Raw genomic sequence first — 22,387 nt, forward strand, 5'->3', positions numbered from 1 at the left:
CCTCCATTCTACCTGTGCCCCTGCCAGGTTTCCTCCACTTGCTCAGGGTGAGGTTGCACCATTATGGCCTCCTGCTTCTGGCTTGGAAAGACTTCCCGGCTCTCCTCAGGAAGAGTGCAATGTGTCTCTAACCTAGGATCCAGAGAAGGAGTCAAAAATCAGAAATGGCTCTTATTTACAGGGCCAAGCACACGACAGGCATTTTCATGCACTCTTCTGTTTTCATCCTTTTTGCAAGCCTAGAAGGCAGGTGCCCGATGACTTCCATTTTGCAGGTGAGGAAAAGGTCTGAAAGGTAAAGTCACTCTCTGAGGTCACATGGCTAAGAAGAGGCAGAGGAGGGATTTGAACTCATGTCTTCTGGCTTCTGAGCCCAGACACCTCCATTTGCTTCTGAAGAGCACCCCTTTTCAAGGATGGAGCCTTGAGAACTCTGATGAGTGACAGTAGGGGTGTGGGGGTCAGCACATTGAGTTGGTCCTTCTGCAGATGTTGTCTGGTTTAAATCCCAAGTAGAGATGTCTTGTTTTACCTCGTTTGGCCCTCAAGCAACCCCATGAGGTGGAAATGATCACCCTTTACCGGCAAAAACCTCCCAACCGAATAAATCCATCGTCCCCCCATAGTCCCACAGCTAGTGGGTGGCAGAGCTGGGGTTTGAACTCAGGTCCCTCTGCAGTCAGAGCCCAGGCTTTTCACCAGGGGGCAGACCCTGCTGGCCCCCGCGCACCCTGGTGCACCTGACTCCATTCCGCTTGCCACAGCCCAGCCTTTTCCTCAAGTAGACTGGACCCGGGGGAGGGACCGCGGGCGGAACTTCCTGGCATCAGGCGGGAGTGGTGAGCCCGAGCACAGGCAGCTGTGACCTGGCCGGTTGTGTCCCGGGTGTATTCCTGGAAGCCTCGTTTCTGCTGGGGACACGTGCCGGGTGCTCCCATTGGCGCGGGATTGATGTGCTGACAAGCTCCAGCCCCTGTCCTGAGGGCAATATCTGAGGCTCTCCCCTCCCCATCCTGAGCTCGGCCGGGTCCCTGCAGACAGTGGGTCAGAAGCAGTCAGCAGTGAGGGCGGGTCAGGGCCCCTCGGGGTAGGTGTTTTATTCCCATGCTGCCAAAAGCCACCAGCCCCATAGGGTGATGTCACAGAGTCTAGGAAGAAACGACCTTCCATTTGTCTTTTCTGAGCAAGCAAATCTTTCAAAAAGACATTTAGACACAACTTCTGGGATTTTTCAAGATAACCCTATGTGGTGGGGGCTACGGGCGTAAAGAGACAAGACTGGCCGTGGAGTGACAGTTTCCAAGCCGGGGGTGGGCACATGGGGCTCCTTGCACTAGTCTCTCTGCTTTTGTACAAGATGGGAATTTCCCATAATAAAATGTTTAAGAAGGACATTTCAGAGACACTGTTGAGGTCAAAAATCTCAGCTGGCTATGGAATGTCCTGGATCTCTATCCTGCTTCTGGACAAGTCAGTCCCTTGCGTGAAGGAGAGAGCTTTGGAAAGACACGGAGCTGAGCCCACATCTTGATTCTGCCACTTCCTGGCTGTGTAACCTTGGGTAGGTTGCTTTGCCTGGTGTGAGCCTCACTTCCTCATCTGTAAAATGGGGATAGATACTAACCTCATTCATTTGTGATGCGTGCCAAGTTCTTAGCATGGTGCTTGCCCTGGACTCTCCTTGGGTCATTGGATCCTGGATCTTGGGCAACATAATACATTCTAGCTTCTACCTGCTGGTGGGGAGATCTGCCATTTACAGCCCCAAAGGGGACCAAGCCAGAGGGGCCAAGCTGTGCCTGAGACAGAGTGAGACAATATAAATGAGAGATATTGTGATAAAATGCTGGAAATTCAGAGCAGGGAGACTTCTCTTTTGGGGAAGGGTAGGTGGTTGGTGAACAAAGTGGTCTTCTTGGTGGGGGTGTAGGGTAGGCGTTGAGCTGGATCCCGAAGGCTGGGGATGGCTCAGACATGGAAAAATGGAAGGAGAGAAGATGTTGAGATTGGGAGGTGAGAAAATGTAAGGCTATACATCAGAACCCCCAGGCACAAAGCAGCAGGAAAGGAGGAGGTGTGTGGCATTCAAAGAGTCATGTCCAGGTGATCCTCAGGTGTCCATGCATCACGGCGGGTGTGAGACTGGGTATGGCTGCCCAACGGGGCACCTCCTCTTCACTCGATAGTGAAGACTCCCGCCGCTTTCTGTTTGTCTCTCTTGTCTTAGATCGGCCCTGAGACACTCCAGCTCAGCTCAGCTTCCTGTCTCACCTTTGCCTACAGGTGTGGTGCTGTAGGATTCTGCAGACATTTGGTGTAATTCTTGATAAAGGCAATTTACGAAATGCTCTCCATTTATTCATTAATCCACAGTCATGTCTGGAGCCCCTGTTACTGTCCCAGGCATTGAAGACACAGCAGTGAACGGGACCCATGGTCACAGAGCTTCTGCTTGTTGCAGAGACACTAGGCGTTATTCAGAGGAGCTGGGGAATGCCCTTCTTTGGTGCATGGATTTTGAGTGGCTGATAATGTACACTTTAATATAAGAACAGAAGAGCCACAAGGGCAGGGAATTCTCTCTTGGTTCACTGTTATATCCCCAGCACCTAGAAAAATGCCTGGCACATGGGAGGCAGCCAATAAACATTGGGTGAATACAATTGTATGAATACAAAGCACTGATAGTGGGAATCTAAGAGAAGAATGTTTTTCAGGATCAAAATTAATTCAAACACATCCCCAAATCACTGCTTGATGTGATTTGGATTCCTAGGATTCAGAGAGAGAGAGAGAGAAAGGGGGCGGGTAAGGAAGAGCGAGGAGTGGGGGAGAATTCTGCATTATTGCCTTCTTTCTGGGCATGCATCCTCCACCCTGCTACAGAATATGGTCAGGCCCAGGGTCCGCACTTACCTGCTTGTGAATAATGCCCACAGCCGAGGAGAAGTCCCTCATACATCCCATAGAGGACACAGACAATGAACACATAATCAAATACATACACAATATCATTTTAGATAGTGATTGTGGTAAGTGACTGTGGAAGTCTGTCCTCTGACCTTTCTGTGCCAGGCGTGGGGATAGGGAGAAGTGGGGAATTTCCGGGGGGAGACTGCAGATGGAATGGCCCCTGTGCCCTCTGGTTTCTCATTGGTCCTGGCTAGTGGGAGGAGCCAGTAGGAAATCAGAGGGCAGAAGGAGAGAAAGGTGGGGGTATTCCCCCTCTCCTGCCTCACTTTCTCCCTGCTGAGGTTTTGACGGTGACGTGTTCCTCTAAGGAGTGGTTCTCAAAAATGAGGTTCCCAGACCAGCAGCATCAGCAGCCCCTGGGAACTTGTTAGAAATGCAGGTTCTTGGGCCCCACACCAGAATTTCTGGTTCTGATGCTTGTTTCAGTGTGGCTGAGCTCCCAGTGCCAAATCCTCCTCTGTGACTTCACCTCTCACAGACTCCTTTCCCTTGCCTGCCCCCCTCGGCTAGGGGAGGTGAGCCGCTCCCCACTGTTGCTAGCCCCTCGCCTCTGTCCACCCTTCTGTGAAGAGTCCCTTCACTCAGCTGTCTTCAGAAGCTCTTTCCGGGGTGCCATCTGTTTCCTGCCAGGACCCTGACTGGTCCAGATGGCCAGGAGGTCACTTCACATTCCTTTAGACAGGGCATACCCTCTCTAGGTTACCCACTCCCCTCTGGCTTGCCTCAGTCACTGCCACCCATTGAGATCTCATGAGTTGGCCACCCTTGTGTTGGGGTTGGATACCAAGCCCCAGTTACTGGCCACCTGCCTCAGGGCAAGGTGCAGTGATCAGGACCCCATACAGGATGTTCCCCTTTGAGGCTGTGTGGGTATGAATATGAACTCTCACTTCTTACAGGCAAGGAATCTCCCATTACTTTATTTCTCTAATCTAATGGGACTGAGCTTCCAGTCTCCAAGGTAGGGAGAAATTCAGACCCCACATAATTGAGGCTCCCTGCCAGCCCATGGGTCATGGGAAGCCTTCAGAACTTTTGGGAGAGACTTCTACTTTTTTCCTGCCCCTCTTCTCCCCACTGCTGATGGTTTTCTGGCCCACAGGGGCCATGGGATCCTCACTGGGGTACAGGATCTTTGCTAAGCCTGACCCCTGACTCCAATGTCCAGCTTTCTCAGGTTGGTTTCCTGGAAGGTCCTGACATCTCCTTAGGGGTCTGTGGAGGTTCTGCAGCTCATGGATCCCCAAAACACTTTTTCCCTGGGGTCTGCTGGCTCCACCCTCTTCTGTACAAATTCCTTCTTTCTGTGTCCTCTCTGAAGTGGGGCAGCATTACCCTCCAGTGGATCTCTGGGAACACAGTGGGTCTTTAGGGAACTCTCCTTCCTGGGGAGGAGATGCTCTCTTTTGCCTTCTCAATTCTTGGTAGCCCACCACGAGTCAAAGGAATCAGAGTGGGAGGTAGCAATGGGAGAAAGGGCATCTTCAAGGGGCAAAAATGGGACAATTACTGGACAATGTCCATGCGTTTGGGGGAGACAATGGAGAGTGCAAGGCCACATCCCGGGCACAGACTCATGGGGGAACTATACATCCCTGCAGCTGCCACTTGGCAGTGTGGACTCCTGCCCACTGAGCTGTCCTAGCTGTACCACCTGGTGGTTGGCACCACCTACCTACCAGTCCACCCTGTTATAAGTACTATAGAAACACTAGCATTGGTGGTTTTCACTTTTTATAGATAGGGAAACTGAGGCACCAGAAGGTTAATGTTGAGTCATGCATCTAGTAAGTGATGGAGCCAAGCTGAACCCAGGCAGGTCTGGCAATAGGGCCCCTGCTCTCAGCCCCACTCCCCGCCTCCACCCACCATGCTGGTGGTCTGTGCATCAGTCTGATCTCCTTTCCATTGGACTGCAGAGGCCATGCCCCATGTTTCCTCTGAGTCCTATTTGATGACAGTGATGATGATGACAGTCACCATTTCCTAAGCACTCACTCTGGTCTAGGCATCATGTCTAAGGTCTGTGCCCATGTCAAGTCTTTACAACACCCTTATAGGTGCTATACCCATTAAACAGTCAAGGAAATCAAGGCACAGAAAGACTGGAGACTCACGTGGCCAGAAATGACAGGGCCAGGATTTGAACCCAGATCTGCTGATCCCAGAACTTAGGCTCTTGGCCACTCTGCTATCCTGCCCCACAGACACTGTTGTCATCACTAAGATGACTTACTATTGTTTTTCTAATGTTGAAAATAGATTTTTTTTACAAGTCAGTTTGGAGTGCAGATCTCAGCTGCATGCTGGAATCACCCGGGTAGTTTTTAAAACCCCACTGAAGTGTAGGCCCCACACTGATCAATTAAATTGGGTCTCTGTAGGTGAGGCATGGGCTTCCCAGGGCTGAGAACCACTTAAGTTGGATGAAGTCTAGGATCCTTCCCAGCTTTCATGTTCCAGGATTCACAGAAGGTACGCTGCCATCAGGTGGCAGTAACATGCCACAGCTCCATGATCTAATTGACAAGCCTCAGTCTGAAGAGATAAAGTGCTCTTGTTTTTAGTTTTATACCCCAATTAAATTTCTTAGTTAAACATATCAACTTAATGATAATTGACAAAGATGTTTTAAAGGCTACTTCTAAAAGCAATAAGACAATATGGTACAGTTTGATATCTTTCACACAAATGGTTAGCTAATTTTTATTATGAAGCACAAGGGTCTGGAGAAAAAACTCCCTTCTGTGTTTGGATTTCAGTTATTAGACTTGTTGACCATCGAAATATCCAGTCTTCCTTATATCATTACTATGATTTTTTCTTAAACTTCAGCATTGACCATCTCTGCTCAAACATCTTCCATTCAGTCTTGTCGATGTAGCAGAAATAGAAGTGTGAGAGCCATTTTATTTGGCCCCTGGTGGATTTTCACTGTCTGCACGGGGATTCTCTGTTCTCTGTTCTCAGGGGATTCCTTTCAGCTCTACCCAGTGGGAATGGCTGGCTGCAGTAGGAAGTTTTGACATAGCAAATTGGAATAGATAGCTAGAAAAATTTTAAGGCATGGAGTTTGGAGTCTACAGATCTGGACTGAGTCCTGCTCCATTATTACTGGCTGTGTGATCTTGGGCAAGTCACTGGAAGCTCAGAGCCTCGGTTTGCTTGTCTCTAAATAGGGATTCTCAGAGCTACATCATTGCAGGTTATTATGGGATTAAATAGAAGGCAAACACACTTTTACAATAAAACCACTCAACAAACTAGGAATAGGAGGAATGTCCTCAACCTGATAAAGATTATCTATGAAAAGCCTACAGCAAACATCATACTTAATGATATAAGAATAAATGCTTTCTCCCTAAGATCAGGAACAAGACAAGGACATTTGCTCTTGCCACTTTTATTCAACATCATGCTGGAGATTTTAACCAGAGCAATTAGGCAAGAAAAAGAAATAAAAGATATCAAGATTGGGAAGGAAGAAGTAAAACTATCTCTATGATGGCATGATCTTGAATATAGCAAATCCTCAGAATCCACTGAAAACTATTAGAACTTATAAGCGAATTCAGCAAGATTGCAGGGTACAAGGTCAATATATAAAAATTAATCATATTTTTATACCCTAGCAGTGAACAGTCTGAAAATGGAATTAATAAAACAATTCCATATACAATAGCATCAGAAAGAATAAAATTCTTAGGAATAAATCTAACAAAAGAAGTGCAAAACTTATATTCCATAAATTACAGAACATTACTGGAAGAAGTTAAAGAGGATCTAAATAAATGGAAAGACATCCCATGTTCATGGATTGGAAAACATAATATTATTAAGGTGGCAGTATTCCCCGAATTGATCTACAGATTCAGTGCAGTCCCTATTAAAATTCTAACTGGCAGGGTGCCTGGCTGGCTCAGTCAGTAGAGAATGCAATTCTTGATCTCTGGGTTGTAAGTTCAAGCCCCATGATGGGTATAGAGATTACTTAAAAATAAAAATCTTAAAAGAAAAATCCAACTGGCTTTTTTCCCCCAGAAAATGACAAGTTGATTTTAAAATCCATATAGAGGGGTGCCTGGATGGCTCAGTCGGTTAAGTGTCTGACTTTTGATTTCTGCTCAGGTCATGATCTCAGGGTCATGGGACCGAACCCCACATCAGGCTCTGTGTTCAGCAGGGAGTCTGCTGGAGATTCTCTCTCTTTCTCTCCCTCTGTCCCTCCCCCCCAAAATAAATAAGTAAGTCTTAAAAAATAAAATTCATATATGGAAATGCAAGGGACCCAGAATAGCCAAAATCATCTTATAAATGAAAAGCAAAGTTGGAGGACTTACTCAATTTCAAAACTTACTATAAGGCTACAGTAATCAAAAACAGTGTGGTACCGGTATAAGGATAGATATATAGATCAATGGAATAGAATTGAGAGAACAAGATAAACCCTCCCATTTATAGTCAATTAACTTTTGACAAGGGTGCCAAGACAATTCAATGGGGGAAAGAACAGTCTTTCAACAAATGGGGCTGGGACTACTGGATATCCACAGGCAAAAGAATGGAGTTGGACACCTTTTGTACACCATATACATAAGTCAACATCAAATAGATAACAGACCCAAAGGTATGAGTTAAAATGATAAAACTCTTAGAAGAAAGAAGAAATCTTCATGATGTTGTGTCAGGCAAAGTCTTCTGAGATCTGACACAGAAACATGAGCAACAAAAGAGAAATAGATAAATTTGGCTTCTTCATCAAAATTTAAAACTCTCGCACTTCAAAGGACACCATCAAGAAAGTGGAAAGACTATTCACAGAATGGGACAAAATTCTTGCAAGTTGGATATCTGATAAGGTGTATGTATGCAGAATATAAAAAGAACTCTTAGAACTCAATAATAAAATGATAAAATAATCCAATTAAAAATGAGCAAAGGATCTGAATAGACATTTCTCCAAAGATGACATGCAAATGGTGAAGAAGCACATGGAAAGATGCTTCACATCACTAGTAATTAGAGCCATGCAAATCAAAGCCACAATGAGATACCACTTCCCACCTGGAAGGATGCCTATAATATAAAAAAAGATACAAGTGTTTGTCAACAAGTGTTGACAAAGATGTGGAGAAATTGGAACCCTTACACATTGCTAGTGGGAATGTAAAATGCTGCACCTACTTTGGAAAATAGTCTAGTAGTTCCCCAAAAGGCTAAATATAGAGTTTCCACGTGACCTAGCATTTCCACTCCTAGGTATATACTTAAGAGAAATGAAAATTTGTCCCCACAGAATCTTGTACATGAATCTTGTTCATCAATGGTCAAAAAGTGGAAACAAACCCCAAGTCCATTAACCAATGAAGATAAACACAATGGGATGTATCCATATGATGGAATATTATTCAGTCTTAAAAAAAGGAACAAATCACTGATTCATGTGAAAACATCATGCTCAGTGAAAGAAGCCAGACACAAAAGGCCACCTATTGTATAATTCCACTTATGTGAAATGTCCAGAATAGGCAAATCTGTAGAGAAGGAAAATAGATCAGTGGTCGCCCAGTGCCGGGAGGATTGGGAGAAATGGGACTGACTTGTAATAGGTATGGCGTTTCTTTTTGGGGGTAATGAACGTGTTCTAAAATTGATTGTGGTGATGGTCACACAATCTTGTGACTATACTAAGAATACACTAAACATCTTTAAATTGTATACTTTACATTGGTGAATTATATGGCATGTGAATCATAGCTCAGTAAAACCGTTAAAGAAGAGAAGGCAAAATGCTTAGCACATCAGTTTTACATATTATCAGGAGCCCAGTGGTGGTGGGAAGACATTGATGTGGAGCTGGGAGACCCAGAGCTGTAGGGCCCCCTTCTCCCTCCCATCTGGGGTCATGGAGCCAAGGGCCCACAATGCTCTCATGGACCCCAGCAGAAGTTTTAGTTTCTTTTAAAATCAGAAGAAAAAGCTAAACCTTTAGGCAAAGAAAAATTCTATTTTTTTAATTTTTTTTTAAAGATTTTGTTTATTTATTTGACAGAGTGAGACACAGCGAGAGAGGGAACACAAGCAGGGGGAGTGGGAGAGGGAGAAGCAGGCTTCCCACGGAGCAGGGAGCCCGATGAAGGGCTCGATCCCAGGACCCTGGGATCATGACCTGAGCCGAAGGCAGACGCTTAATGACTGAGCCACCCAGGGGCCACCCAAAGAAAAATTTTTACATATAATGTTAATATATTTGTCTTTAGCCAATGCAAGTGTAAAATATAACTTTTAATTTAATTTTTTTTTAATTTGGGAAGGATCCCAACAGACCAAAGTGCCTAGGACCCACAAAGTCTGAACGTGGCCCTGGGTGTTGGTCTGAATTTGACCATTAATGTTTTCTCTCTCCAAATTTTGAGAAAACAAAGTAACATTAAAGAAAGTTCGAAACAATTCATTCAAATCCCTCCATTCTAGCACGCTACCAATTCTTACGTTTTTATCCTCCTTTCCAGTTCTTGGCTGTCAGCAAACATCTCTTTCAGTGGGTTCTAATCTTGGTAGCTCTGACTTGCTGCGTGGTCCTGGTTAGTCACTCAGTGGCCCTGAGCCTTATTTTCTTCATCTGTAAAAGCAGTTGAGGGTCTTGCATCTCAGCATAGAGCCTGGGGAGGAAGCCACAGGAGCCCCAACCAGCCACCTGTGGCCTCGTGATTCTTTAGGAGGGGTGATGTGAATAAGTCACGAGTCCACTCCTTAGCTTGGCACTCAAGACACTTTGTGATCTGGCCCCCGCCTTCCTTCTCAGCCTCATCGGCCAGCACACCCCTTGTCTGGCTTTGCGTTTATATGGGGCTGGAAGGACGTTCGGGATCCCAAAGGGGCTTCCAGGGACCTTCTTAGAGAACTTAGGAAGCTTCAAGCAGACACATGAATTGAGAATGTTAGAAGCTTCCAGGTCTTTTTCACCCCCCAACTCACATTGGTTCCATTTTGACACAAAGTCTATATCCTTGCTGGGATTAGCAGTAAAATCCTTAAACCCAGGGTTGCAAGCTGACCCTAAAGGTCATCTGATCTAGTGTCCCAGGGGCCATCTGGGTGGCTTCCGTGAGGCTGGAGGGAGAGCAGCAGTGAGGGGCGGGGACTGTGGCAGACTCCAGGGCTCGTCCCCCATCTGAAGGGGGCAGTATCTGCCTGACCCATTTGATTGTTGCTGTGTGGGCTGTGGGCCCAGCATAGTCAGCTCTTCTGGTTCTTCAGCTGGATTTGTAGGCAACATTTTTCCTCTCTCAGGATCTTCGTGTGCTACCTTTGTGACACAGGGGCCTGGAGGCTGGGCCATCTTGCTCATCACTGTGTCCTTGGTGGTCAGCCCAGTGCCCAGTGTCAAGGAGGCCCTGGAAGAGACTGAAAAGTTGCAGTTTTGTAAATTTTACACCCAAAGTTTGGGTGTAAGACATTCATTCATTCATTTGCTCATCTGTTTGTCTAGTCATCCTTTTGTTTATTCATTGATATACTTCTTCAACAAATATGTATTATGCATTCACTATGTACCAGACACTGTTTCAGGCAGTAGGGGTCCAGCAGGAAGAGAGATGGGCAGTCAGGGGAGGGACCTGTGGAATATTAAATAGATTAGCCAGGAAAGGCCTCCCTGAGAAGGTAACATTTGAGGAAGGTGATAAAAAAGAGGAAGGGCAAACCATTCAGCTATCTGAAAGAAAAATGCTTCAGGTAGAAGTGGCAGGATGTGCAAAGGCCCTGAGGTAGGGGTATACCTGGCAAATTTAAGGATCAGCAAGGAGGCCAATATGGCTGGGGCCGAGTGAGTGAGGGGGAAGCTAATAGGAGATAAGGTCAGGGAGGTAATGGCCTTGTCGGCCACTGGGAGGACTTGGGTTCTCCCTCTGAGGGTTCTGAACAGAGAAGGACATAATAATCCTTCATAGGTTATAACAGGATCCTCTGGCCACTGTGTGGAGAAGGGCAGAAGCAGGGAGACCCAGGCAGAGGCTACCGCCATAATGTAGGTGGGAGATGGTGGCTGGAGCCGTGGAGGGGGTGAGAAGTGGTCAGATTCTAGATATACCACCAAGCAAGAGCCACAGATCAGATGTGGACGTGTGAGACAAAGGGAGAAATCAAGGTTGACGCCAAGTGTTTGGCCTGAGCACGCGGGGGGATGGAGTTGCCATTTCCTGAGCTGGGAACACACTGAGAATACGGGGCATGCCCTCATGGCATTTACAACTTGTGGGCCATCCATCCAAGAATCATATGCAAAAAGTGGAATTGTAAGGCGACTGGCGTCGGAGAGGGTCAGGGTGCCGTGAGAGCTCGTAACAGGGGAAGCGTGTCCCCGACGGGTACAGCATGCGTGAGGCCTCCTGGTGGAGTGTCGGGGCTGAGTGCAGGGGTCCCCGTGAAGGAACTTGGGCTTCATTCTTTGGAAGGTCATCAGAGGGTTTGAGCAGGAGTGTATATGCTTGGTGTGTGTGTGATGCGATCAGAGCGTGTGTCCTGAGAGCATCCCTCTGGCGGGGGCAGTGTGGAGGCCTGGGGAGCCCAGCGAGGGGTTGCCCTCATCCTGCTGGGTCTGGATGGGGTGGGGGCTGGGGAAGGGGCCCGGGGCTTGGACAGGTGCGAGCCACCTGGCTGGATGGGTTGGAAAGGGGGTGAGCGCAGAGGTGACATCCCTCGTGCTGTTTAGCTGAGTTTGCAGATTCTCTGTCCACAATTTCCTCGGGGACGTTGAGTTTCTGGGAATAAGGGTTAGAGATGCTCGGGGCCCCACTCCCTGCTCGGTGACGAGGCTCAGGGAAGGGGAGAGGCGAAAGCCTGAAGCTCTCATTTCCTTTCACATTCTGAAAACCCTTCTTTTCTTTTCGAAGGTGAAAAATGTCGCAGCTTCATTGACCTGGCCCCGGCATCGGAGAAGGGTAAGTGTGGCCCCCGCTCAGGTGTGCAAGCCCAGTGCCCTTCAGAGACACTTCCTGCCCAGGTGGCTTCCCTCAGCCCCGTGAGGGTTCCTCCAGCAGCGTCCCTGGGCGATGGCTCCCCAGAAAGCCATAATCCTGCCAAGCTCCAAGTTTCTTGAGCAGTCGGGAAGGGGAGAGAGGCAGATGGAGGATCATCCTGTCCTGCCCCCGAGTGGGGCGGTCCTGAGAGTCATTACGCTTTCATACTTCCAGTGTGCACCAGGATTTGGGGAGAGGTAGGACGGGTGTGCGGAAGTTGGGGTCAGGTTAGACCAGTGTTGGGGGCACTGCATCCCAGCTGCAGGATTTGACCTTGGGGAGGGGGCGGGAATCCAAATGTCCTGTGTCTGTCACTCCCTGGTGCACGGGGCCCAAGAGCAGAGATTCTGACCCCCAGTGATGCTCAGATAGGATGGTCAGGGGCTGGCCCAGCTCGCGTGTGGGGTGAGCACAGCGATTAGGTTTAGCTGTAAGGAATGGTGGTCTAAAATAGCTGGCTTCAGAGGAGAAATATGCACTGCTTTTATAAAAGTTTGAAAGCAGCCAGTCCAGGGTGGCTCTGCTCCAGAACCTTGCTGCCCCTTTCCATCATCTCTGTGCTTTTGTCTTCATGGTCTAAGACGGCAGCTGGTGCTCCAGCTGTCACACCTGCCTTCCAGGCAGCAGCTTAGAGGGGGCAAAGGAGAAAGGGCAAAGCTTGCGTGTCAACTCCAAGGTTTCTAGAAGTTGCCCACAGCACCTGCTCATGTCTCCTTGGCCAGAACTTGATCCCGGCTGCAAGGGACGCTGGGAAATGAGGTTGTTGTCCCGGCAACTGTGTGTGCTCAGCTAAGTCGGGGGCTTTAGTATTATGGGAGAGCAAGAGAGCAGATGCTGGAAGACGTGCTGCCAAAGGAACACAGGGCCCTGGCCGCCTCCCGACCCGCCTACCCCCTGCCACCAAGCAGGAGGGCAGCCGGGAGAGAGCGGGTGTGCTGGTGTCTTCAGCCTGGAGACTAGGAGAGGGCTCTGATTCTGGGTGCCGGGGCAGGGAAACTGAGGCAGAAGTCCAGTCCTAGAAACTGTCCCAACAAGGGGGATCTCGGCGTGCCTGGCTCAGGAGAAATGCTGAAGTCCAGGGCTTGTGGCCACTCACGCCCCCTGCTGGTGGGGCCGGGCTCATGGCTTCCCTGCTGTGAGTGTCTGGAAGGTCAGAGACCGGACCTCGGTCCCTGACCCATCTTGGGTGTTGGCGGAGGGGGTGTGGGCGAGGGGGCCATGTGTCATGGAGGCTGGTGATGTTCCTGCCTCGCAGACACTGTCCCCTTGGTGAGCTCCGGCCAAGTGGCAGCCCGTGAGACAGGGACCCCCAGGCACAGGAAAAGGCCCAGCCACCTCCCGCTGAGCAAGCAGGCTTTCAGCAGGGGGGGCTGCCTCCTCAGTTTCCTCCCTGGCTTCCCAGCAACCGCGCCCCGTTTGGCTCCTACAGGTGGCCACCCCTGAAGTTTTGAGCTGAGCATCGGGGCCTCAGCTTCTAAGCCGGGGTCAGGAAGCGCTAGGAATCCTAGTGCTAATATGTGCCCGCGCTGTGTTCCCAGGCATTAACTGAGAAGCCCCCCCACAACTCAGCCCACTGCCAGATGAGGAATCTGAGCCTTACAGACAGGGAGCCACCTAAGTGTCCCTTCTCATGTGGGGCAGAGCCCAGGCTTCAGACCCCTCCGCTGTCCCGCGTCTTACAAGTCCAAACCTGGAGGCAGCCCCTTGCCAGTGCTCAGCGCATAAGCCCCAAGACCTTGGAGGCCCGGGGCCGCCTGTGTTCCCCCTCTGGCTTCCGGGAGTGTATGCATGCACGAGCAGGTGCTCCCGCGACTAGGTGCAGGCACACACCCGTGGCTGAGCATGTACACGCGTGTGCCCGTGTGAGCGTGCATGTGCTTGTGTGCCCGGCTGAGCCTGTGCGTGTATGTGTGTGCACGTGTGAGCGTGTGCGGCGTGGGGACGCGTGTGTCCGTGGATGGCGGCACGTGGGATGCTCGTCCTCCTCCTGCAGACATTTGACCTTTAGTCCTGCTTCTTTTATGAGGACTGGGGGCCCCAGAGAGATTGTGTCTTTGTGTTTTACTGGCCTCGTGATTTTTCTTCCGGGGCTTGGCGGCCACGCCACGGATCTTCTGGCTGTGTATGTGAAAATGTTTATAAGGAGGCCGAGCGCGCTGGCTTTGCCGCCAGGTGGCAGGACGGTGTTCACGTACTCGCTGCCTGTCAAGCGCTTCAGCTGTCCCTTGGATCGGCGGGGTTTGTTGCGCAGCCCCCCGACCCGACCCTCTGGAGAAGCCTGCAGGAATGTGGTGCTCAAGGGTCCATCCCTGTGCTCGCCTCTCACCGTGACGGTCCATCTCCCAGACGAGGACCCCGGGCCGCGGAGATGGAGTGTGTGGTTCGAGGCCACACTGGGAGTCTGGGGCTGGTGTTTGAGCCCAGGTGTGTTCTCTCCCAAAGCACACTCCTCTCCTGCATTCTTGTCCCTGTGCCCGCTCCCTCTGTGACTTACCTTCTGGTCTGCCTGACATGGTAATAACCATGGCACTCACGCTAACCAGCTTTATGCGGTGCTTACTGGGTGCTGGGCACTGTTCTGAGAGCTTTACACACATGGGCTCATTTTATTTGTTTTTTGTAAATTTATTTAAAAGATATTGTTTATTTATTTGAGAGAGAGCGAAAGTGAGAGAGATCACAGAGGGAGAAGCAGACTAGCCGCCGAGCAGGGAGCCCATTGCGGGCTCGATCCCAGCACCCTGGGATCATGAGCTGAGCTGAAGGCAGACCCCTAACTGACTGAGCCACCCAGGCGCCCCCACATTGGCTCCTTTTAATCCTCATTTTACAGGTGAGGAAACTGAGGCATAGAGAGTTAATTGGCTTGCCCGAGTCATACAGTTAAGACGCTGGGTTTTGAACCTGAGCGGTTTGGCTCTTAAATGCCTGGTTCTTCTGCTAAAAAGCTAGGCCTTCCAAGACTCTGTGAGTGAGTGAGTGAGTGTGTGTGTGTGTGGTCGAGGGTCAGTGTGTGTATGTATGAGCGGGTATTGCTGTGAGAGTGTGTGTACAGGTCAGAGTATGTGCGTGTGCATCGATGCATGGGGGTGTGTTTGTGCATGGGGGTGTGTGCGCATAGGCAGAGATGCGCAGTGTGTGTCCATGCGCAAGTGTGCATGGATGTGTGTGCACGCGCACCGACACATGGATGCACGCACACACCTGTGTGTGCACGGATGCGTGGATGCGTGTGCGCGTGTGTGTGCGTGTGTGAGCGTGTGTGATGTGTGATTCTTCCCCTTCCTCCTTCACCAAGACCTCTGAGCCGAGTTCAGGGCGTTCTCAGACTAGTGCTCCCCTTCTTTCCTTGACCTCCCTCCACCTGGCAAGCCACAGTCATGCTTTCAAGACCCTTCAAAAACAGTACCCCTCTTTGCCATTTCCTCCAACACCCTCTCGCCCCTTGCCTCCCGACCCTGTCCCCTGGAAAAATACTTGTCTGGCATCGGTATTTTTACCATGGCACACATTTTTCTTCCTTTGTGCCTGACCCTTGTAGTTTTGTGTTTCACACGGGAAATATCTTTTTGTTTTATACTAGCCTAAACCGCATCCATTTTTCATCTGGATTCCTGCCACAATCTCTTAACTGCTTACCTCCTTCCATTCTTGCCCCCTGATTCACTTGTGCCGGAATGATCTTTTTAAAGCATAAGTCATCTCATGTGAAACCCTGTTTAAAGCCCCCCCTTGGCTTCTATCTTACTCAGAGAAAAAGCAAACATTCTCACCATGGCCTGTGAAGTCTGTGGGATCCGGCCCCGAACTTCTGGGTTTCATCTCCTGTAATCTCCCCTCCCTCACCACACTCCAGCTCCCCCAGATCCTGACTGTTCCTTGAGTCAGCCAAACGAGTGTGTGCCTCAGGACCTTTGCACTTGTCGTTCTCTGCTTCTAGAACACTGTTATTCTCAGCTCTCTGCACGGCTGGTCCCTCCTCATCATTCAGGTTTCGGTTCGAATGTCCCCGCCCCCAGGGAAGCCTTCCTTGAGCATCCTCTTATCACAGCCCTGCCTCCTGCCAAGTCTGTCTTCTCCACCCCTGCATGCCACTCATTCCTGCTTGCAGTGTATTCAGCGCTCACCTGATGAACAGAGAGGGTCAGCTCGCCGAGGGCAGGGATTTTGTCCCCGTGAGGCTCACTGTGTCCCCAGTGTCTGGGAGCAAAGCCTGGTAGTGTAGGTGCCCCACAACACCTGTTGAATGGTTGAAAAATGACCATGGATTTTAACAGTATACACTCTTGTTAGAAAAATTGTAACGATCCTTAAATGCATAAATGAGAAATGGAAGTCTCTTATGAGCCCACTAGATATTCTCTAATAATGGTTTGGTTTATTAGTCCTTGAAGATGATAGATAGATAGATAGATAGATAGATAGATAGATAGATGATAGATAGATACACACATATACATATATATTTATATATAAAATCATGAATTGCTTTTCATATCAATACATAAAACCACCCTCATCTTTTGGAACAACTATAAAATATTCCATCACGTAGAGACAATTTATGTAAGCAGTCCTATAGCTGGACACTCAGATTGTCCCCCACTGCACTTCAGGCCTCCAGTATCAGAGTTGAGTAATAGTTACTTGTACACACATCTTTCTCCTTCACAGGGCTGGGCCCCTCTGAGGATAGCAGTGGTTTCTTATTTACCTCTGGGCCTCAGGCATCCAGCCCAGCCCCGGAGGAACACTGGCAGAATAGTGGAATAAGACTTGAACAAAGGCTGTGGGAGGCAGAGGAGGGGGCGAATTAAAGATGCCTGAGCAATTTATGAAGATGAAATGTGCAAATGCAGATAAACAGCAGTGTCTCTATGTTGTGAACTTGATATTGAAAATGCAGAGGAAACGCTTCACATGCTTTCTTGTCTTCCTCTTCCCTTGTCTCTCAAAATCTCAGTCTCTTATTCACTGAGATAAGATTCTCCCACCAAAGAATTGTGATCAACTGGGTAGTCTTCGAACCTGGTGTACTGGTCAGCAACGTCCACCATAATGCTGGGTAACAAGTCATCCCGGAGCTCAGGGGCATTCAGCATTTATTTTTCGCTCACATGTTTGTGGGCTGACTTGGTTGTAGGTCGTCTTGGTTCCAGGATGTAGTCTGGGCTCAGTCACGTCTCTTCCATGCGTGTTCATTCTGAGGGCCAGGTAGAGGGGACAGAAACGCAAGGTGGCAGGGCACCTGGGTGGCTCAGTTGGTTAAGTATCTGACTTCGGCTGGGGTCATGATCTTGGGATCCTGTGCTCAAGCCCTGCATTGGGCTCCCCACTCAGCAGGGAGTCTGCTTCTCCCTCTCCCTCTGCCCCTTCTCCCGCTCATGCTCTCTCTCCCTCTCTCAAATAAATAAAAAAAATCTTAAAAAAAAAAAAGAAATGCAAGGTGGCTAACTGCACAAGCACATTTTGGACCTTTGCTCGCAATGTGTCTGCTAACATCCCATTGGCTAAAGCAAGTCACGTGGCTGCGTCCAACATCAACGAGGCAAGAAATACACTGGCCACAGGCTTCAAGCATGGTTGGCAGCTGGTTGTGCTGGAATTGGCTCAGCTGGATTCCCAGGTGCATGTGTGTGTGTGAGCCTCACTGCTTTGCTGCCCAAGCTCTCCCCTGGTCATTGTCTTCCCAAAGTGACCTATTTATTTCTCCACGAGGGACCTAAATGTTTGGGTGGGTTCCCTTGCCGAACACCAACCGAGCTCCCTCTGCATGCCAGTCATTCTCACACATGCCTTTCACTTTGACAAACGTTTCCTGAGCACCTACTACGTGGCAGGCTCTGGGCTAGGCATTTGGGGTGCAAACATGAATGAGGAAGAAGTCTCTGCCCTACAGGTGTGGGAGAGAGCTAAGGAAATGCTTAGCAGGCATGGTGGCAGGGCTCCGCAGAGGGAGAAAGAATCCACCCCTGCACTGGGAGAGGCAGGAGGGACCTGAGATCCCTGCCACCTGAGATTCCTGCAGAGAGTCCATGAAGATGTCTGGGTTTTCCTCCCTTTACATTATTAACAGGATGCCCCGGGAAGGATTGGTCCCAAGGCACCTGTCAAGGTGTGATGTGGGGAATGTCCCCAGTTCCTAACCCCCCAGTTTGGAGCTTTCCCTCACGGGGTCCATGGGGCTCTCACTGTGAATGAATGAGAAAAGAATGAGCGAATAAATGAATAAGCTAATTGAGCCTCCCGTGATTTACAGCTGTCATCAGCCGCACCGATAACCTGTCTCCTCTTCCTCAGTGCCCATCAGCACACATAGTGGAATATGATTCAGCAAGGGGGGTGAACAGTCTACAGCTGCTCACAGCAGCACGGATTTGGGCAAAAAAGGCCAGATTCAAGAGAATACAGACTATATGATTCCATTTACATAAAACTGGAAAACAGGCAAAATGAGGCTGCACTTTGGGAAGTCAGGACAGTGGTCGCCCGCGAAGACCAAAGGGGGACGGACGTGCAGAGGGCACAGGCCGCCGGTGATGTTCCAATTCTTGGTTTGGGTGCTAGTTACTCAGATGTGTTCAGTTTATGAAAATTCATCAAGCCGTATACTTGTGATAGATGCACTTCTTCTGTCTGTATGTGATTCTTCGAGAAAAAGTAAAACAGAAATTTCCCACACTGAATTCTAAATGATCCTTCTAAAGTGAAACTCCAACTGTATCAGGATTCTGTTTGAACCCCTTCCCTGGCTCCCAAACTTAAATATGCCAGGATATTTTAACATGGTGATCATGGCCCTTTGTGATCTGTCTGGAGCTAGTCTGCCTTTTTTACTCCACTTCCTACCATCCCTGACATGGACCCTGGGCTCCAGCCCTGCCTTCCCACTCGAATATACTTCCCTCAAGCTCCCCATCATCTTTCATGCCTCTGTGCCTTTGCATATGTTGTTTCCTCTGTCTACCTGCTTTTACCACCTCTTGTGTGCCTTGGAAAACTTCTATTTATCTTTTAAAACCCAGCTTAAACATAACCTCTTTTTTATAATTTTAATTTTAAATCTTTTTTTTTTTTTTTTTTTTTTTTGAGATAGAGTGCACAAGAGAGAGCAAGGAGGGAGGAGCAGAGGGAGAGGGAGAGAGAATCCTAAGTAGGCTGCATGCCCAATGCGGGGCTCGATCTCACGACCCTGAGATCACGACCTGAGCTGAAATCAAGATACTCAACCAACCGAGCCACCCGACCTCTTCTGAAAAGCCACCCCGAACCCAGAGATACCCATGGTGACTGGTCGTATTAGGACCCATCACTCTGCATTGAGATCATCTTCTCCATCAGACTGGACACTCCCCGAGGACAGACACTGGGTCTTGTCCTTTCAGTGGCTCCCGTGCCCCAGACAGATGGGGTTGGCACACAGCAAGAATTTAGTAAAGGTTAGTTGATGGATGGAAGGAAGGAAGGAAGGGAGGAAGGCAGGAAGGAAGGAAGGAAAGAAAGGAGGGAGGAAGGAAGGAAGGAAGGAGCAGGGGCCACGTTATAGACCCTCGGTGGCCCATTTGGGTTTGGAAACCTGGAGTCTGACTCTGGGAGGCTGTGGTCTCCTCCGACGCCCCTGGGCTGAGCTGCGTTAGTCACCCCTGCTCCCCGCTCCTGTTTCCCAGCTGGGATTTCTGGCAGCCACCAGCTGGCAGCTTTTTGTGAAACAATCTCCAAAGCTTGTAGGTTTCATTTGTTTAATATTTCGGGGATGTGTAACAATGTGGTGGCTCCGCGGCCACAGTCCTGAGTCTTGCCTGAGTCATTTCTCACTTCAGTTTCCATAATAGGCTCTTGTTGGTTCCCTCAACCTCTCTGTTCTGCGCCTGAAATCGATTTACAATTCTGCTGCTCACTTAATTTATTTAGTGCATTTTATTGATTTATGTCCTAGACCTGAGCGTGCATAGATCAGAACAGGCCGGCAGGGGAAGGGAAAGGACAACCAGCTTTCCCAGCTGCCAGGGGGATCTGACACTGGAGCTCCACACAGGTCAGCCTGCTGGTCGCAGCCCCAGCACGCAGGGTGGCCGGCGCATCCTGTGCCCGTGTGTGAGTCCTGGGCCATCTTTTCACTCTGTCTGCCTGGGGAACTCTCGGTCAACCCTCGTGAGCCGGCCCAAAGGTCCTGCCTCTGCAGAGTCCTCCCTTGGCCCCAGACTGCTTCAGTTACTTCTGCCCCATGTTTCCAAGTTACCGGGAACATACCTGTGGCCCCGGGGCCAGACACAGCGAGAGGTCTGATTCTTTCATCCCGTGAGCCGGAGACTTCAGGACACAAAGAGGCAGGAGACCAGCCCCAGTGGTTGACCCCTCCATTGTTCCCTCCCACCTGCCACTCCCAGACAACATCGAGATAATTCTTGCGGCCCTTTGGCCGAGGGTGGGACTCATCAATCATCTGAATGGCCCTGGTCCATTTGTGGAGGCAGCAGGGCTCTGGAATCCTATAGAAAGAGAACATTTCCTGGCCACTCTCAATAAGCTCTCAACACAGGCCGCCTCGCTCGGTGTCATTTAATTCCTGGAGGCAGGGCGGACTGCAGCCTTGCTTTCAGGGATGGGCGGGGGTGACTTTGTCCACCTTGCCTCAGGCCAGTGGGTGGCCTTCCTCGGTGTCAGGCCATGTGCCAGGAGCCGGGACACTGAGGGGAATCACCCCCGGCTCCTGCTCTTGAGGAGTCTTCTAGTAGGGGACAGATGAGGAGGACAGTCACATCTGTGGACCTGGGGCCCAGATGGGTGGCCAGAGGGCTGCCGAAGGGGCTGATGAGAGTCTGGGCAGGCTGTGCGGAGGGATGCCATGCGGGGAGGGTCCTGAAGGATGAATGGCATTCCTTCTAGTGCATAAGGGGCCCAGGGGCTGTCATTCCGGGTAGGATGAATGGCATGTGCAAAAGAGTCCACGTGGCAGATGCACAATAGTCATTTACTGAATGACTGAAGAGTAGAAGGAAGGTAGGGCCCAGAGAGGTTAAGTGCCTTGCTCAAGGTCACACAGCAGGTTTAGGTAAAACTCAGGCTCACTCTCCAGGCTTCTGAGGTCTTTCAGCAGCACCCCGTCCTTTCTCCTCCCACCCATCCCTCCCACAACCCTGCAGCATCATTTTCTCCAGCAATGCACAAGTCCCTGTCACCTCCCTCATTCTGAACTGCTAGTTCTGTCACTTTCTGTTCTGAAATTCTGGATTTCTCTAATTACGTGCTCTTATTAAAGGTGTTTAGATCCCGAAGCCTGGTGGAGGACTGCTCCTGGAGATCACAACATCTAGTAATTGCTTTAGTTGCTCTAATTCCAATTATTCAAGATTATCTTTCCAGGTAATTAGATGTCTGGGTAGTCTCGCCTGCTCACTCTCTGAGAGAGTGTCATATTAACCCCAAACGGTGACCAGCTTTCATGTTTCATAATTGGAAACAGTTTCTCCATGGTGAGAAGACTCACTTAAGTGTAAACAGTGGTAATTTAAATTTCTAAATGACTCTGTGGTCTTATCATACTTTGGTGTGAGAAATTAGCTCGGACACTTCAATCCAGCCCTTTGCCTGTCTGAGCAGGGGTTTCAGCAGTGGGTGGGGGCGGGGATAGGGCTTGCTGAGCTGCACAGGCCCTGTGGAATTTGAAGGATGCTGGCTCCTTTCCATAACCCAGAAAAGTCTTCCCATGGGCTGGTTCTTCCTGGACCCGTCCCCAGAATGGAATTTACAATGAGGCCCTTCTGTTTGGCCCAGGTCTTGCTTTCACAAAGAGCTTAAACGTTAGCCACACGATGATTCCTTCAAATGAAGTTGGACATAGAGCTACAAATCGGGTTCTCCACTTTCAGTTGGGCAGGTTACTCACTGTGCAACTCCGGGGGTCATGATTCATACTGCGATCTATGTGAATGGCATAAGGTTGGGCAGTGCACATCCTGTACAACTGTATGTGTGGGCCGGGGATACATAGACAGGGTTAAAAGAAGACAACATTCAACATACCATCTATACCTGCATCTCATTGTTGCACCACACTGCCTGGTATAAGCTGGGAATTTGTGACCCTGTTTTGTTGTGTTTCCTTGTCTTAATCAATATAATTTCATTGCTATAATTTAGGAACAGTGAATTGTACAAGTTTTAAATGTACAATTCACTGAGTTTCAGGAAAAACACGCATGCATGTAACCCAGACCCCTGTCAAGATACAGAACCGTGGCCAGCATCATGGGCATGTGACCTATACAATCACGTAAGGTCCCATGCACAGAAGGGACTCACATTTGCTCTAGTGTCACTATCTTGAAATTCTTAATAATTTTTTTTTAAGTAGGCTCCACACCCAGCATGGAGCCCAACATGGGGTCTGAACC

General features: G+C 49.4%; 1 protein-coding gene across 12 annotated transcripts in view; it reads left to right on the forward strand.

Moving 5' to 3' along the window:
- The window catches only part of GSG1L (GSG1 like), a 230,726-nt gene that overhangs the window by 59,121 nt on the left and 149,218 nt on the right, over positions 1–22,387 (forward strand). For 11 of the 12 annotated variants that reach the window (XR_013448788.1, XR_004908983.2, XM_078074665.1 and 8 more), the window contains exon 2: positions 11,868–11,915. The exons of the other annotated variant lie outside the window; for it this stretch is intronic. Coding sequence is in view for 9 of the 11 variants with exons in the window: in XM_078074665.1 (XP_077930791.1) it covers positions 11,868–11,915 (48 nt within the window). In the remaining 2 variants the exon portion in view is untranslated. The remainder of the gene's footprint in view (positions 1–11,867; positions 11,916–22,387) is intronic. 12 annotated transcript variants of the gene reach the window in all.

The sequence above is a fragment of the Halichoerus grypus genome, chromosome 6 (genome assembly GCF_964656455.1).
Source record: "Halichoerus grypus chromosome 6, mHalGry1.hap1.1, whole genome shotgun sequence".
Taxonomy (NCBI): Eukaryota; Metazoa; Chordata; class Mammalia; order Carnivora; family Phocidae; genus Halichoerus; species Halichoerus grypus.